Below are 17,931 nucleotides of genomic sequence, written 5' to 3'. Positions count from 1 at the left end.
AAGTTTTGTTTTTTGGTACTGGGGATCAAACTCGGGTCCTTGTGCTTTTGGGGCAGGCGGTGGAACCATTGAGCTAAATCCCCGGCCCCCTATGTTTGTTTTTTTGAGACAGAGTCTTGCTCTGAAGTTCAGGCTGGCTTTAAACTGACTTATATAGCCCAAGCTGGCCTCAAACTCAGAGCAGTCCCCTTGCCTGAGCCTCCTGAATGCTGAGATCACAGGTGTGTGCCACCATGCCTGGCTCCAGAACTGTACTCTGTATCAGGCTGAATTTTATGATATGTGAGCTGCATCTTAATAAAGCTGTCATAAAATCTTTTTAAAAAAGATTTATAAAGAATGGACAGTGGAATTTTTATGACAATTAAACATTTACTATTTCAAATTATTTATTGATTTTTTTTTACAAACTTCATAATAAGCCTTATTTTTGTGTAAGCAAAATCAACACAGAAGTCTAGAGTCTAATTTTCCTTATAATTCTTTACCACTTACGTGCTCTTCCCTGTTGCTTCCCATTGAAGGTGGGGAATTTAATCCCCAAACCAGTATAAATGTGAATTCTGCGTGAGCCCCACAGTGGCCAGGTTGCATACATTCTGGTGCTCTTCAGTTTGTAGCCCTGTGCAAAGCATTGGTGCAGACCTTTGGTTTTATTATTTTGTGGTGCTGGGATCCAAACTCAGGCCAGTGCACACGCTAGGAAAGTGTGTTGCCAATTGAACTACACACCCAGCCCCTGTGTGGCTTTCTTTTTGTGAAAACAGCAGGGTTGGTGAACTGGTACTTGTGTATAAAGATAGAGCATTCTTTTTTGTTTTTGTTTTGTTTTTGAGACAGAGTCTCACTATGTAGTTCAGCCTGGCCTTGAGCTCTCACTGGTCCTCCTGCCTCAGCCTCCCGAGTGCTGGATCATGGGCGTGTGCCACCTCACCTGGCAAGATGTATGGTTCTTGCATGTCATGTTAGTTGATTTTTTTTTTAATACCAAGAGTGCATCTTTGGCTGGCTCGCCAAATGAAGGTAAAGCAAGATGCTAAATGGTTGTTTTTAAGAGGCAGAATACTTGCACAGATGTTGCCAAGTTCTGCTCCCTAATTGGAAGGCTGTTGACGCTTCCTAAGGCTGCAAGCAAGGAGCAGAAAGCCGGAGTCCCGTTCTCTGGTGGCTCCCGAGATAGTGCATAGTGGAGATAGTGCATAGTGCTTGAGAGTGGAAGAGACAGCTTCCCCTCGAGGATGGGCGGTTAGGCGTAGCAGTGTCATGTATTTTGTTTAAAATATGTCTTTATTTGTTCTTTCAGATATTTTTATACCTATGCCAGAAAACTTACTGGTAAATTTAAATGAAAGTAAAGAGGTAAGGCGCATTTTCTACCTGACATATTTAATTGAAACACTGATGTCATCCTTTTGCAATAAACTCTAAGTAATGTTTTGCATTTTTCTTGGACGGTTCTAAGATATGTAGCATTTTGTACTTGCTCTTAGTTGCAGACAGTTCTCAAGTTGAAGTCATTTTTAAGTCTAATGCAGCACGTTGTAGTAGGGTAGAAGATAAGCTGTTCCAGAAGGGAGGAACAGCAGGAAGAACGCTGTCTCGCCAGCGTCTGGGAAGTCCAGAGGGTTGCTGAGCTAAAGCTTCTGGTCACCACACAGATGCCCAGTAGCTGGGCTGCTCTCAGTGCCCTTTGCTTTTCTGATTCACAGAGTGTCATTGGGGTCAGTTCAGAAGAAACTCTTATTACCTGCCTGGAAATTGCCATGCCGTAAGACAGTGAGAGGTGAACAGAATGTGTCTGAAGGGGGAATGTTGTCTACCCTGTACATGGATAAATGCCGTAGGGGGAACATTTTAACTAGCAAGTCTGTGGTCTCTGCTTTTGGCATTGGTCACTGTGCCATAGTGTGCAGTATTTCTTCCCCATTAATTCTCTTTATTTGTACAACCTAACCTGAATAGGTAGTTGGTTTTGATTTTGTTTTTCTTTTGTAGTGACACTACTAGTTGGCAAAGTTACTGGATATCTTAGATTTTGCAACAGGGAAGAGTTAAACTCACTTTGAAAGCTAACAGAATAAAGCATATAGAGGTGATGGAGAAAGCCATATTTCATGCCATTAAATATATTAAATTTCTATAGTATGATTGTTTTGGATAAATTTTGGACTTATAGTCTTGCTGGACTGCTGCATGTACAAGAACTATAAGGCTCCAATTTTGATGTCTTGCTTGCCAACTTATAATGTTGACTTAAAATGGCTTTCTTGTCATTTGGCCAACTTCATTGTTGACTGCAGTGTCTGTAGATTCTCTGATCATCATCATAACTCATCGTCTTGTCTGCTGTATTAGATACTGGCTATTGTGGAAAAATTCAATTGTAACACTCTTGGATTTTCTTTCTTTGTTTCAAAAGCTTGTCCAAAGTTTACTGAAAACTTTGCCGCAAATGTTTACCAAGTCTCTGGAGACCCAGAGTGCCTTGGGTCCTGCTCTTCAGGCTGCCTTTAAGCTGATGTCCCCAACTGGTGGTCGAATGTCTGTCTTTCAAACACAGCTCCCGACTCTTGGAGTGGGAGCCCTGAAGCCACGAGAGGAGCCCAACCAGAGGACATCTGCTAAGGTTAGAAAGCTGTTGAGTGTGTGATAAGATTTACGCTGGTGCTTTCTGTCCCTTTGGCCTCAGAGGTTGTTTGTATAAAATTTATTTTTCAGTTGTGGGGAAGAGGGAGTATAAGGAACTAGATAAAGGTTTTCACTTTTTTGTTTTGTTTTTTGCAGTGCTGGGATGGAAGCCAGGGACTTGTGCATACTTACTGGGCAAGTGCTCTACCACTGAGCTATATCCCTAGTGTCAATGTTTCACTGTTATGCAGACATCCCTATTTTACTACATTTTCCTCTACCTGATTCACTCTGTCTCTAGCAGGCCACTAGCAATCCAGATTGGCTTTGATAAGAAAGTCTAGAACCTAAGAGAATATACTGTGCTAAGGACAAAGTGGAACCTGATCAGCTAGGAAGTGTCATAATTTGTTATATTGACAACCACAGTTTCCTTTTTTTTTTGTTGGTACCGGGGATCGAACTTGGGACCTCGCGCTTGCCAGGCAGGCGGCAGAACCACTGAGCTAAATCCCCAGCCCACCACAGTTTACTTTTGAGTACTTTTGAGTACCTTGAAAACTTATGAGTTTGAGAGCTGTATTTCCCAAAAGTGAGTGAGAAGCCAATACGCTATGCTGGTTTTATCACTCCTGGAATTGGCTGAGTAAGTTCTATTGCTTATTAGATGTGTGAACTTGAATAGTTACTTAATTTCTTTGGTCCTTTGTTTCTGTATATGTAAAATAAAGAAAACAGTAGTACTTACCTCTTAGGGTAGTTGAAAGGACTAAACAGATATCACATACGAATTGCTTAGCATATTGAGCATATAATAGATTTTAGTTAGTTACTGTTGCCTATTACAATATTAGTATGATAGAAGTATTTCTTTGTAAAAGAACAACAACAACAAAGAAAAAATTCTCATATAAAATTCTTTTATTCTCTTTCCTTTTTTTCCCTGTAGACACTGGGGTTCAACCCAGGGCCTTTATACTGAGCTATATCCTCAGCTATTTTTAAACATGTTTTTGAGAAAAGATCTTCCTAAGTTGCCTGGGCTGGGCTAGAACTTTTGATTCTCCTGCCTTAGTCTCCCAGAGTGCTGGCTTTATGGGCATGTGGCTCTCTGTCTGTCTCCTGTCTCTCTCTCTGTCTCTCTCTGTCTGTGTCTCTCTCCCTCTCTCCCTCTCCTTCTCTCTCTCTCTCTCTCTCTCTCTCTCTCTCTCTCTCTCTCTCTCTCTCTCTCTGTGCTGGGTATTGAACACAGGGCTGCATTCATGAGTGTTCTACCACTGAGCTATATATCCCCACTCCTAAATGTTTCAGAAAATTCTTAAGCATTCTTTTTTTCTTTTTGGTACTGGGGATTGAACTTGGGACCTTGTGCTTCTGAGGCAGGCGGCGGTCAAGCAGTCTTAAGCAGTACAAGCTTCTTAATGAAAAATCAAATTGTATAACAAAGCAAAAGCTGTGTAGAATGTCCAGAGATAATTGTTATTAACACCTTGGTATATGTATATGTTTATTTATGTTTGTTGATGATGTAATAATTTTTTAACATTTCCCTTTGAATTTATCATTCATAGGAAATACACCTGACACCATCCACTGATTTCTATAAGAAATTAGCCTTGGACTGTTCTGGTCAGCAGGTAGCTGTTGACTTATTTCTTCTCAGTGGACAGTATTCTGATTTGGCTTCACTAGGTAAGTACTTCCTAATGACTTTTTTTTCCCCTAAATATCAAAATGATACTTACACAATGTTGTTATAAGTGAAAGACAAAGTAAAAGAAATTTTATTTCCTTGGGAGAGTGAATCAGTCAGTTTTTTTAATTTAACTTCTATTTTGAGCTGGGATCTTGCTGTCTTGCCTAGGCTGGTCTAAGTGGTCATTACAGTTCAACCTCCCAAATGGCTACAACTGTAGGCATGGGCTGCTGCTCCTGGCTGATAAGTCAGATTTTGTTTTGTTCTATTAGCAGTGCCGAGAATTGAACCCAGGACCTTGTAGGCAAGGACTTTACCAACTGAGCCATGCCCCAAGCCCTTAATCATACACTTTAGTCTGTTATAAACTTTATAGTCTTCTCTCATTTAGGAGAAGAGAAATAGAGAAATTTCTGTACTACTGTATAAAGGAATGGAGTATTCTTTTTTTTTTTTTTTTATTTTTGGTACTGGGGATCGAACTCGGGTCCTTGTACTTGCGCAGCAGGTGGTGAAACCCCTGAGCTATCCCCAGCCCTAGGAGTATTCTTTTTAACAGTATCTTGAAGAAGTTAGACAAAAACTTGAGTCAAATTCCTGCAGTTACTTTGGCATAATAAAAGGTGAAATTTTATGCAATTTGAAGAGAATTTGGAATCTGGTGTCGTGATAGTAGTTGATGGCACTATTTAAAAAGGAGTGTGTGTCCTCTTGCAGGGTGTATTTCTCGGTACTCAGCAGGCAGTGTCTACTACTATCCATCTTACCACCATCAGCACAACCCTGTCCAGGTGCAGAAATTGCAGAAGGAGCTGCAGAGGTACCTTACTCGGAAGATTGGCTTTGAGGCAGTCATGAGGATTCGGTGCACCAAAGGTGGGGAGCCCTTTACTTCTAATAAAGGAATAATACTGTTTTTCATTTCAATAAATGTACCGGTGTTCATCTAGTCTTATAAAATTTGCCTTTTTAAGATGCTTTGCTGACTCTTAGAGTACATAATAATAAAGAGGTAATTAAGGGACCAGGGATTTAGCTCAGTGGTTCTGCTGCCTGCCTCACAAGCACAAGGTCCCGAGTTCGATCCCAGATACTTTAAAAAAAAAAAAAAAAAAAAAGTAATTAAGAGATAAGAAACACTATTAAAAAACAGGGAATATTGTGAATATATTAAAAACTACTGAACTGAACACTTTTTTTTTTTTTGGTACCAGAGATTGGACTCAGGACCTTGTGCTTGCAAGGCAGGCACGGTGCCACTGAACTACATCCCTGGCCCTAAAATGTTGAATTTTAGGGCCTGTGAATTATCTTATTTTTTAAAAATAAAAAAGACCATATTTTCAACAAGAATAAAACTGTTACTAATGTGTTTTTTTTTGGCGTGGGGGCGGGGCTACCAGGGATCAAACTCAGGACCTTGGGCTTGTGAGGCAGGCGGCAGCATCACTGAGCTAAATCCCTGGCCCCATTAATGCAGTTTTAGTCTACTTATTGAACAGTAGATCTTTTTTTTCCCCTTGAGATGAGGTCTTACTGGGTATCCTAAACTGGTCTTTTTTTTTTCTGGGGATTGAACTTGGGCTTTCGAGGCAGGCAGCAGAACCACTGAGCTAAATCCCTGGCCCTCCAAACTGGTCTTGAACTCCCCTTAGCCTCTCAAATAGCTGAGTAGCTGGGACTACAGATACATACCACCACACCTGACTTTATTTTAATTGAACAATTATTTGGATTTTTAAAACACCATAGTAAAATACACATAACAAAATTTACCATTTTTAATCTACCTTTAAGCTGGGCATGGTGGCACATGTATGTAATCCCAGCACTCAAGTCTGAGGCAGGAGGATCACCAGGAGTTTGAGCAGTCTGAACTACAAAGTGAAGACCCTGTCTAAAAATTCTTTTTCTTAAAAAAATTAATTAATTAATTTTTTTGGTACCAGGGATCAAACTTGCGTCCTTTTGCTTGCATAGCAGGTGGCAAAACCACTGAGCTAAATTCCCAGCCTAAAAATTCTTTTTAAAAATTGCCATTTTAATCTACTTTTAAACAATTAAAAAAAATTTTTTTTTTGCAGTGCTAGGCATCAAACCCAGGACCTGACACATGGTAGGCAAACACTCTCCCTTGAGTTTATATCCTTAACCCCTTCACATTTTTTTTTTTCACATTTTTATTTGTATAGTTCAGTGGTATTGAATACATTTTCATTTTCATTGTTTTACAACCACTGACACTGTCTTTCTCCAGAGTCAGAGGCTGGGAGATCTTTTAATTTGTTTTCCTTCTTAGTTTTTCATTTCTCCACATTATCAGCTTGTGGATTTTTTCTTTTTTTTTTTTTTTGGTGGTACTGGGGATTGAACACTTTGGTCTTCACACATGCTGGGCAGATGCCCTCCCATTGAGCTATACTCCCAGGCCTCCACTTTTTAAATTTATATATGGCAATATTTTTACTCTATGAGAGGGTATGAGGCAATCTTTTTTTTTTTTTTTTGGTACCAGGGATCGAACTCGGGATCTTGCACTTGCAAGATCTAGCTCAGTGGCACCAAGCCTGTTTCACAAGTGTGTAAGGTCCTGAGTTCTATCCCCAGTACTGGGCAGTGCGGGGGAGGTAGTTTTATGAAATATGTAGGAGAGAAAAGATAAAAACCCACTAATCCATTGTATTTTGAAATTTATCGGTCAAGGGCTGGGGATTTAGCTCAGTGGTTCTGCTGCCTGCCTCGCAAGCACAAGGACCCGAGTTTGATCCTAGGTCCACCCCCCCCACCCAAAAAAGGCATGAAATTTATTGGTCAAGCTATGTGCCACATGAAATTTTCAATTATCCATCCTTATAATAATGCAACCTTGCTGAATTCATTTATTTATTCTAACAGTTTCTCAATGTTTATGTTTCTTGTTTTAAAAATATTAATTAATTAATTTGTTTATTTATTTATTTGGTGCTTGGGCCTGACACATGCCGGCAAGCACTCTACCACTCTGCCACTGAGCTACATCGCTAGCCCTTTTTATTTTTTATTTTGAATCAGGTTCTCACTGAGTTGCTCAGATTGTCTTCAAACTTTTTTTTTTTTTTTTTTTCCTTTGGTACCAGGGATCGAACTCAAGTCCTTGTGATTGTGAGGCAGGCGGCAGAACCACTGAGCTAAATCCCTGGCCCATGTCTTCAAACTTTTGATTCTCCTGACACAGTCTCCCAAGTAGCTTGGATTATAGGCATATGCTACTGAACCTGATTTTTATTTTATTTATTTATTTATTTTTTGCAGGGTTTTGCTCTATAGCTAGGCTGACCTTAAACTTGTGGCAGTCCTCATGCCTCAGCCTTTTGAGGCCTGAGATTACAAGTTTGCACCACCATGCCCAGCTTAAAAAATTTTTTTAAACTACATCTTACACAACTGTTTTTTTTTCTGGGACCAGGAATCGAACTCAGGACCTTGTGCTTGTGAGGCAGGTGCACTGCCACTGAGCTAAATCCCCACCCGACATAACTATTTTTGTATAGATAGACCTACATACTTCTTTTTCTTTCTGATTACTGTTTTAAAGTTGGCTTTTATTTCATGAGCAATATATGCACCTGTTGCTCTTCCACAAATAAATTATTACTCAAGCTAAATATATGTATGTTGTGGGTACACATGACAAACATTTTCACTCCATCATTATGTAATTACTCTAACCACTTTGCTGTGTATTAACTAAACTTTTTTACTCTCTTATAAGTGACTAGGACAAAATGTGAATACCCATATGGAAGTGCATAAAACCTACTCTGGTAATTTCTTGTCTCCTAGGTCTTTCCATTCATACTTTCCATGGGAATTTCTTTGTTCGGTCAACGGACTTGTTATCCCTGCCCAACGTCAACCCAGATGCTGGGTATGCAGTGCAGATGTCAGTGGGAGAGAGTCTTACTGACACTCAGCTGGTTTCTTTTCAGTCAGCACTCTTGTATACATCAAGCAAAGGTAAATTTTTGTTAGTTTTATTGTGTAAAAAATAGAAGTTAAGAGCTACCTTCTTGGGCCAGGGATTTAGCTCAGTGGTTCTGGCGTCTGCCTTGGAAGCGCAAGGTCCTGAGTTCAATCCCCAGTACCAAAAAAACAAAAAAAAGATCTACCTTCTTAAATTTTTTAAGTGTACAATACAGTATGCTAACTACAATGTTACATTAAACAGTATTCTGGTATTATATTTTGTGCCCATGATAAACTCTTTTCTTGGGAGGTAATTACTAACTTCTAATAAATGATAAAGTATTTCTAATTAGAAGAGCTTTGTTGTTGTTCTTGGTAGAGCTGAGACAACTGCCCTTGTTTTCCTAAACCATTTGTTGTATTCATTTGTTTCATAGATATGTCTGCTGTACGTCAGATGTCAGTTACTCCGGTAACAGCAGTTAAAAACATCCCTTTCTTTGTAGAGCTTGGTTCTGGTGGGCAAGTCAGATAGAAAAAGGATAAATCAGTGAAATAGTGGTATGTCATTTGGTGATGCTAGTTTAGGAGAAGAGTGAACCATATGCAGTGATAAAAGTGCTCAGGGTTACTCTTCTAAGAAGAATGGCCAGTGGCCCTGACCCTCACAGGGAGGACGCTTGGGTTGAGCTTTGAAGGAGCTCATGCTGGAAGATAGGTAATACCCTTTAAGGGTGTCATTTTTTCCTAATCATTTTATAATTTGTTTATTGTCCTAAGGGAAAATAAAGGCACATTAAGTTTATGTTTTTATTTTAAAGATCTACCACTCCTGCCCTCTAGGTCTGACTTACCGCCTTTAAAAGCTATTCTGGCCAGGCAGGTGCAGTGGTGCATGTCTCTATACCCACCTATTATGTAATAATCCCAGCTACTTGGGAGGCTGAGGCAGAAAGATTACAAGTTCACATCTAACCTGGGCAATTTAGTGAGACTCTGTCTCAAAATAGGAAGGCCGGGGTGTAGCCTAATGGTAGGGCACTTGCCTAGCACATGTGAGGCCCTAAATTCAGTTGCTAGTACTGAAAAAAAATTTTTTTGGCACCTATAATGTATGAGGCCCTTGGTTTGATCCTGGCACTGGAAAGAGGAAAAAAAGTTTTGGTTTGGTTTGGTTTTATTTTTGGTACCGGGGATTGAACTCTGGTCCTTGGGCTTGGGAGATAGGCGGTGGAACCACTGAGCTAAATCCCTGGCGAGAAAAAAAAGTTTTGGGTGTGTTTCTGTGCTGTGTCCGTTCACCTTTACAGCCTGCCCAAAATCAGTAAAAATATGCATTTTGATAAAAACCTTTAATATTAGGAAAGTTCTGGTTTTTGTGCATATTTTTGTGTGTGATGCCAAGATCAAATACAGGCCCTCTATCTGCTAAGTGTATACTCTGCCTCTGAACTGTATACCCAACTCAACGCACTATTTTTTAATGTAAAATTCCACAAGTTTGGAAAATTGTGTCATTTAACCATCTTTGTAGTCAAGACATCACGATCAGTTTCATCACACCCAACATTTGTACTTGTTTTTATAGGAAGTCTCTCCCATTCCCAGCCACTGGTAACCAGTGATTTCATTTTTTTTTTTTTCTTTTCGTGATACTGGAGATTGAACCCAAGGCCTTTGCACTGAGCTATATCCCCAGCTCTTTTTTATTTGTGTGACAGAGTCTCATTGAGTCACACTAAACTGCCCAGATTGGGCTCAGACTTGCAATCCTCCTGGCTCAGGATTTCAGGCATGTAACCACCACACCTAGCTACTGATCTGTTTGCTACCCTGTAATTTTTTGGGGGAGGTGGTTACCAGGGATCAAACTCAGGTCCTTGTGCTTGCAAGGCAGGCACAGTGCCTCTGAACTAAATCCCCAGCTTTTGACCCTGTAATTTTGCACTGTGGAATGTCATAGAAATGGAATCATAGAAAGGTTGATTATTCTTTATCTGAAATGTTTGGAACTAGAGGTGTTTTGGATTTTTTCCATTTTTAGAATATTTGCATATACATAATGAAATATCTTGAGGAAGGGATCCAAGTCTGAACACAAAATTTGTGTATGTTTTATATATACCTTCTAAAGGTTATTATTTTTTCTTAGATCTTTTTTTTCATGGTACTGGGGATTGAACCCAGGGCCTGGCCCATACTAGGATACATCCCTAACCTGCCTAAAGGTTATTTTATACAGTATGTTTAGTGTGCCTTCATTTTGATTGCTACTCATCACATGATGTAAACTGTAAAATTTTCCACCTGTGTCATCATCTCAGCAATCAGAAAAGTATAGGTTTTGGAACATTGCAGATTTTGGATTTTCAAATTATCGATATCCAAGCTGTGGTGTATAGCCTTCTGAATTTTAACAAAATGTATTTGGAGGGGCTGGGGATTTAGCTCAGTGATTTCTCTGCCTGCTCCGCAAGAGCAAGGACCCGAGTTCAATCCCCGGTACCAAAAAACCCCACAAAAACCAAAATATATTTGGAATTTGTCCTTATGTTCTGTCTATTTAAGAGAGGGATCACTGAGTTGTATGGTATGCTTGACTTTATAACCACTTGCCAAACTGTTTTTCAAAGTGTTTGTAACGTTTTGGATCCCATCAGCATCATCTAAGAGTTCTAAGCTAGGCACTGTGGCACACACTTGTAATCTCAGCACTCCGGGAGGCTGAGGCCGGAGGGTCATAAGGTCAAAGCCAGCCTGGGCAAGTTATTGACTTAGCAGACCTTGTCTCAAGATAGGGATAAAAGGAGCTCAGCATGAGGGTCCTGGTTTCAGCCTCAGAACTGGGGAACAGAGGTGCTAACTGCTCTCTATCTTTTGCTGTTGTGAGGCTGTTTTCTGTTTTTGTTTTGGTATGAGTTTTTAAAGTCTGTAGTGTTACCTTGTTTTATTTCAGTCTCAGCACCAAAAGGAAGTTTTTTGTATATTATTGTCCCTTACTATCATGTGTTTTTCCCAAAGGTGAAAGAAGAATTCGAGTTCATACTCTGTGTTTGCCAGTGGTCTCCACTCTGAACGAAGTCTTTCTTGGAGCTGATGTTCAAGCAATTTCAGGATTACTGGCCAATATGGGTAAGAGGTGTTACCACTTGAGGTATTCTACAAGTAATACCATTAGGAAAGTTCTCACAGTTTTGTTTTAAGTAATTAGCTTTACACTTTTTTCAGTGTTTGGTGCTTGTAACTATTTCAGTGGAAATCTCTGCAAATAATCTTATCTTTTTTTTGTCTAAATAGGTTTATTAGCTGCCTCCCGCCCCAGTTAAAAAGCTATGCTGAGATAGCATTATGTCACAGATTTTGCCCTTTCTGCTTGTACAGTTCCATGGCTGGCTGTCTAGTCATCACCACCATATAATTTTAATGCCTGTATTTTTTTTAATTGGTGGTGGGAGTGGGGATTGAACCCAGGGCCTTTGTACTGAGTTACATCCCCAGCCCTTTTTTATTTTTGAGACAGGGTCTCACTAAGATGCCCAGGGCTCAAACTGGTGATCTTGCTTCAGCCTGCCAGAGTGCTGGGATTACAGGCCTGCATCACTATACCTGACACAGATTTGATTTTTTAATGATTTCTGTAACATGGACAAAAGTGACGGTCATGTATTATAAAATCATTAGACCTAGCGTCATCAAGTTTGAGATGGAAGCCAGGGTACTGTCCACGTGTTTGCAGCCTCACCCAAGTCAAGGGCACCAAGAGAAAAACTTCACCCATCCTTTACCTATTCTTCCCTATATTTGCCTACTTAATTTTTGTTGTTGTTATTGCTTTTTCAAATTCAAGGAGTTTAACATCAGTTTGATTCTTGCTGCCTTTTTCCTTTAGGAAAGACGTTCAGAGTCTTATTTGCCTCAAATTCAAATCTGCCTTTAACAGGAATAGTTATCCCAGTGCCTGAAATTTTCTTTCATGGAGCCTAGTAAAGGATCTGTCCTCACTTCATTGTTACAAATTGTTAAAACCTGAACATTGTGACCTAAGAAATTTGAGGGCCACTACTTTTAGGTTTTTTTTAGTGCAAGTCATATTTTTTGATAACAGTACGAACCTTATCGTTGTTGTTGACAACAGTAACTATCAGGCAGTATTTGTAGATTTAAAGAAAAGTTTTTGCAATAGCTTTGCCCAATATGCACATATTTTTCACATTTTATCATCTTTAAAATCATCATATTTGTTTAATTGATGAAGTCTTAAATTTATTGTTGACCAGATAACAATATTCCTCTTTTTTCATTTATATGGAAATTTTGATCATAGCACTTAGTAAATAATTAAAGGAATTTTGATACCACATGCATTGAGTTTAGGTGTAGGTTGAGAGTCTTCAAAACAAGTATGTTGCTACTACTTGAGTTTTAAAAAAATCGTCTCTTCTGTCCTTACCAATGGAGCATCTAAACTTCTGTCTGTCTGCCTTTTGTCCCTGTCCTCCCTGCAATCAGCTGTTGATAGGTCCATAACCGCCAGTCTGAGTGATGCCCGGGATGCCCTGGTGAATGCCGTCATTGACTCTCTCTCAGCCTACCGTTCCTCAGTCCTCAGTAACCAGCAGCCAGGACTCATGGTTCCTTTCTCTCTGCGGCTTTTCCCACTTTTTGTGTTGGCTCTTCTTAAACAGGTAAGAAAAACAGAAAGAGAAACTAGCCTAGTGGAAGTATCATAATCAAAAGTTTTATTCTGTGAACTCCTAAACATTATGTATGTTATTTTATGCCAGTTAGATTTCTTTCCCTCCCTCCCTCCTTCCCCCCACCTACCATGCTCCCTCCCTTCTCCCCTCTTCCTTCCTTCCAACATCACTTTGGTGACCCAGGCTGGCCTTGAATTCACAATCCTCCCTTAGCCTCTGAGTAGCTGGCCAGTTATTTTTTGAGAACCTTACTTTTTATTTGAGCCTTGTAGGAATTAGAGCTGAAGAAAGTTACAAATAACTGATTTAAAACAAGTGTCTTGGGTAGAGGAGATGCTCACTAAGTATTTGGTGATGTTATCAGAAATTCAGAGGATAATTGGCCTTCCAGTTCTCTAAAAACAGAAATTGTACATTTTATTGCTGGATTAAGAAGGCATACATGTGCTGCATGTTCTCACTTACACCTGCAAGTGAAAACATGAGTATGTATAAGCAGAGGGCAGAATGGTCGTTACTAACTGAGTGTGGTGATCCATACTTGTCATCAACACTCTGAAGGCTGAGGAGGGGTGCGTGCGTGTGTGTGTGTGTGTGTGTGTGTGTGTGTGTGCGCGCGCGCGCGCACGTGCTGTGAGTTTGAGGCCAGACTGGGCTATATAGTGAGTTCAAGGCCAACCTGAACTACATAGCGAGACCTTGTCTCAAAAAACAAAACAAAAAAAGGATAGTGGTTACTAGAGGGTGGGGGTTATGTGGAGATGTTGGCCAAGGGATGCAATATTTCAGTTAGGACAAATAAATAAATGATAAGTATTTAAAGCAATAGACTGTTAATTAGCTCAATTCACTCTTGGCACATCGTGTACTATTTCATGTATTTTGTATCCCATAAAGATTACAATTATAATTAGTTTCTGATTTTAAAAATTAATTTTTTAAAAAGGAGGAGGCCTGTTTGTGAGTCCTTTTTTTTTTTTTCCTCTCTCTTTCCTGTTCCCTACAGTATTACTCTCCTTAATCTTCAAACTCTAGATATATTTTTCATACCTGTGCATCTGTTTCTAGGATCTGGGTTATACTTCTTCTTTTGTTTCTTTTTTCATTTTAAAGCAATTTTTTGGTCCTGAGGTCTGAGCCCAGGACCTTGTGCTTGCTAGGCAAGCACTCTACCACTGAGCTAAATCCCCAATTCCTGGATTGCACGTCCCTGTCTTTATCTCTGAACTCAAATGTTATACAGCTCTTTTGCATAGCATTGTTTATATGATTTTGTCATTTGCTATTTATTATTATATGTCTCCTCTGCCTACTGCTTGGCCCTACTCCTCTTCTTCCCAAGGGAGAAGGAAAACTCTGAGCTGGTGGAGTAGGCTTATTTATCCAGTACCAAGAATTTAATATCTGAGTGTATAAACCTCAAGGGACCTTTCCTTATAAAATTTAATTCAAAAGCCCATGTTAATGCTTCTTATTAAAAGCACCGATCAGGCACTGCTCTGGATCTTGATAATTTTTCTGTTTTTCTGAAGTCCCAAGATCTACTGGTCTGGAGTGTGTAGTCTGTTTCAGATGAGAAGGCAACCTGCTACTCCCTGACAGGAATGGCTTTTGAATCAACCATTCCAGTTTCTTTAATTCAAGTTATATATTTCCATAGCTGGATATATGTGTACAGAGGTTACATAAATATTTACATTTTAATATTTAAAAATCTGAGTGCTTCTCTCTCCTTCAAGTCTTTTCGCAAATCTGTCTTTGTTCCAAGGCCTCCCTTCCTTGATCTCTCCCATTCTCCTCCCTCCTATTGCACAAATGCCCTCACACCTCTTGTCTCTCTTCCCACCTGTATATTTTCTGTAGCATTTATCACTGACCACATATTGCTTGCTTGCTCATTTATTGGTACCGGGGATCGAACTCAGGATGTCGCGCTTTTGAGGCAGGCTCCAGAACCACTGAGCTAAATCCCTGGCTGCTTATTTATTATTTATCTCGCCTTTTATAGAATGTAAGCTCTGAGGCTGAGGATTTAGCTCAGTGGTTTTGCCGCCTGCTGCACAAGCGCAAGGACCCAAGTTTAATCCCCGGTACCAAAAAAACAAAACAAAACAAAAAAAAGAATGTAAGCTCTATGAGGACAAGGAGTTTCGTCTTTTTCATTCATTATTTTGTCTCAGCACTTAGAACAGTTTGAAGTGCCTGAGAGATACCCAGAGAATATTTTCAAATTAATAAATAGATTTGCTTCTTTCATTTCTAATTGTACTTGTCTCCTTCTTGGTGATTAGCCATTTATCAATTTCAGAAGGCTTATGGACTTTTCTTGTTCTCATTCAGTGAAACTTGTTAAAACACAGTAAGGCAGACTTTGTTCAGGTCTTGATTGGCTTAGGGGCCTCAGCAGTGGGGCTGTGCAGTAGGGTGAGATTGGACTGGGCTCTCGTACAGCACGAGCAAGTTCAGGCCCCAGCAGTGGGGAGAAAAGTTAAAGCAGAAAGAGAACTTCATCGTCATGGGAACTGAAACTGGCCTGTTTGGGAAATGTGTCTAATGTCTCTCTTGATTCCTCCAAAGGTTAGATAACAATTTAGTTTTGGTTCGGTGATGTGACACTTTAGTACGAGTGACTCCATTGTGATGTTTAGTCTGGTCAGTCTGTTGAGGTCTAGTGCAAGAACACAGTCCAAAACAACATCCTTCTGTGATTATTACCTAGTAACATATACCTGTGGTGGACAGGATTCCTTAGGATTGGCACTCATCCATACCCTAATCCCCAGAACCTATGGCTATGAAGAAATACTATTCCTGTGACTGTTATATCATATAGTGCAACTGATCTTGAAAAAGGGAGGTTATTTGGATCGACTCAGTCTCATCATAAATAATTAAATGCACAAAACATTCCATTCCGTGGTTACAGATTCTGTGCTGGACTAAACTTTAGATAGGCTCCTAAACCCTCTCCTAGAACTATCTGTGCAGTTCCTTATAAAAGTCAGTTTTAGCAAAAGTCTAGTTAAACCAGCTTAGCAAGAGGCTCCACCCTCAACATCCATCATCCTCAGTATCTGATCAGGTTCCTCTTTCACCACCACCCTCCAGGCAATGTGTGATAACCCAGCACGTCTTCAGTGAGAATCCTGGAGGCTGGGTTAGCCACAGTGCCTTTTACCTTTTCGTCTGTGCGGCCTCTTCCTCTCTTGTAGCAACAACCTGTTCCTTTCCAGTAAGGATCATCTCAGTGTGGCAGCGAGCTCATGTATGGGTTGTTCTCACCATGTGCTCTCTAGGTGCAGTGGCCAATCTTGAGTGCTCTGTTTGCCTGGCTATGTCCAATGACAAGAGAATCTAAATTAAGTTCAGCATTAATGCCTGCATTTTTAAGCAGGTGCAGTAAAATTCAGCATTCTTTTTTGGGCCACCAGCCCTGCTATGTTACCCAGGCACATCTACCAGCCCTACCACTGAAATACTGCAATGGCACACATTGTTCTTCCTCTTCTTTTTTTTTGGTACCTGGGATCGAACTTGGGACCTTGCATTTGCAAGGCAGGCAGTGGCACCCCTGAGCTAAATCCCTGGCCCTGTTCTTTTCCCCTGTTGTCTTTTCTTTTCATGTGTGTGTGTTTGGAGACAGAGTCTTGCTTTGTAGTTCAGGCTGGTCTTGAACTTACGGTGATCCTTCTGCCTCAGTCTCCTGAATGCTGGGATTACAGACGTGAACCATCATGTCCAACTTTTCCTCAATTTAAATACTTAAAACCTTACCCCAAAACTATTTTTTTTCCATGAAGCCAATATACAGGGTAAATCTTACTATTACTTATTAACGGTCTACTAAACAGCCATCCTCATTTGTGCTATTATTTTTTGTCATTGATTTGTAAGCTTTGGTACATTGTGTGATTGCTTTAACTATGGAAGAAGCAGTGCCAGTCACTATTAGTTATCACCCACCTTTATAGAACACTTAATGCATATCCTTTTGGTCCCCCGCAGTGTGCTTTATTTTGTCATCTGTAGTCTGATGTCTTCCTTCCCATAGTGTTTCTTAGTTGTTACTGTGCTGTTGCTGTATGGTAGATAGAGTTTAGACCTATTTTACTGTAGGAAACAAAACACCAGGGTGATCAAATAACTTTGCCATCATCAGTTAATTTCTTAAGAGTTTCAGGTGAGGCTACAGTCACAACTTATATACATGTATATAGCTTCTGCAAAGATATTTTTTAAAGTATAATTTATAGTAAATTCCTTAGTTCTTCTATTGATATTCTTTTAACAACTGACACAAAGTTCTGTATGTTTAAACATCTTTCTTGGGGGGTTGTGGGGTTTTTTTTTGTACCAGGAATCGAACTCGGGACCTTGCACTTGTGAGGCAGGAGGGGAAACCACTGAGCTAATGGGGTTTGTTTTTGTTACAGAAGTCATTCCAGACTGGAACAAATGCACGTCTAGATGAACGCATTTTTGCTATGTGTCAAGTGAAAAATCAGCCTTTGGTTTACCTTATGCTCACGACACATCCCAGTTTGTATAGAGTTGACAATCTTTCAGATGAGGTAAGATTGGCTCCTTTTTTAAAAAACACTTTTTTTGGTTGTATTTTGTAAGTTAACAAACAATAAGTGATTCCTTTTCTTTTTTAGTGGGTTTTTCCTCAGAGATTTATAAGCTTAACCATATTCAGTCCAGTGTAAAATTGAGGAAGGATTTGCTTGTTCAAAGCTTTATATTTTATTTCTTTGCTAGACTTATGTGAAAAAATTTGGTTTAGGGATGCTCCTGAAAGAATGCCTTTATCTGAGTTTCCTAACAAATCTCTAGAGAGCTCAGAAATGGGGAGAGCATCAGATTGACAGAGCAAACAATTATTTATTTATTTAAACAAATTGATTGGAAAGGAGCTTCCCAAGAGTAAATTATGTCTGAACAACTGAGGTCAGTGTTCAGTAT

The 17,931-nt window shown here is 39.8% G+C and overlaps 1 protein-coding gene across 3 annotated transcripts in view; it reads left to right on the top strand.

The window, feature by feature from the left end:
- Positions 1 to 17,931, top strand: part of Sec24a (SEC24 homolog A, COPII component) — a 71,092-nt gene that overhangs the window by 46,110 nt on the left and 7,051 nt on the right. For all 3 annotated transcript variants that reach the window (XM_004836554.4, XM_021241019.2, XM_021241017.2), the window contains 8 exons: positions 1,304 to 1,359; positions 2,420 to 2,626; positions 4,200 to 4,320; positions 5,042 to 5,200; positions 8,147 to 8,320; positions 11,291 to 11,401; positions 12,779 to 12,954; positions 17,400 to 17,537. In XM_004836554.4, the coding sequence (XP_004836611.2) occupies positions 1,304 to 1,359; positions 2,420 to 2,626; positions 4,200 to 4,320; positions 5,042 to 5,200; positions 8,147 to 8,320; positions 11,291 to 11,401; positions 12,779 to 12,954; positions 17,400 to 17,537 (1,142 nt within the window). The remainder of the gene's footprint in view (positions 1 to 1,303; positions 1,360 to 2,419; positions 2,627 to 4,199; positions 4,321 to 5,041; positions 5,201 to 8,146; positions 8,321 to 11,290; positions 11,402 to 12,778; positions 12,955 to 17,399; positions 17,538 to 17,931) is intronic.

Source organism: Heterocephalus glaber, unplaced genomic scaffold (genome assembly GCF_053883595.1).
Source record: "Heterocephalus glaber isolate CG9 unplaced genomic scaffold, H.glaber_assembly_v1.0 deba00001606, whole genome shotgun sequence".
NCBI classification, from domain to species: Eukaryota; Metazoa; Chordata; class Mammalia; order Rodentia; family Bathyergidae; genus Heterocephalus; species Heterocephalus glaber.
This window is presented reverse-complemented; position numbering and strand designations above follow the sequence as displayed.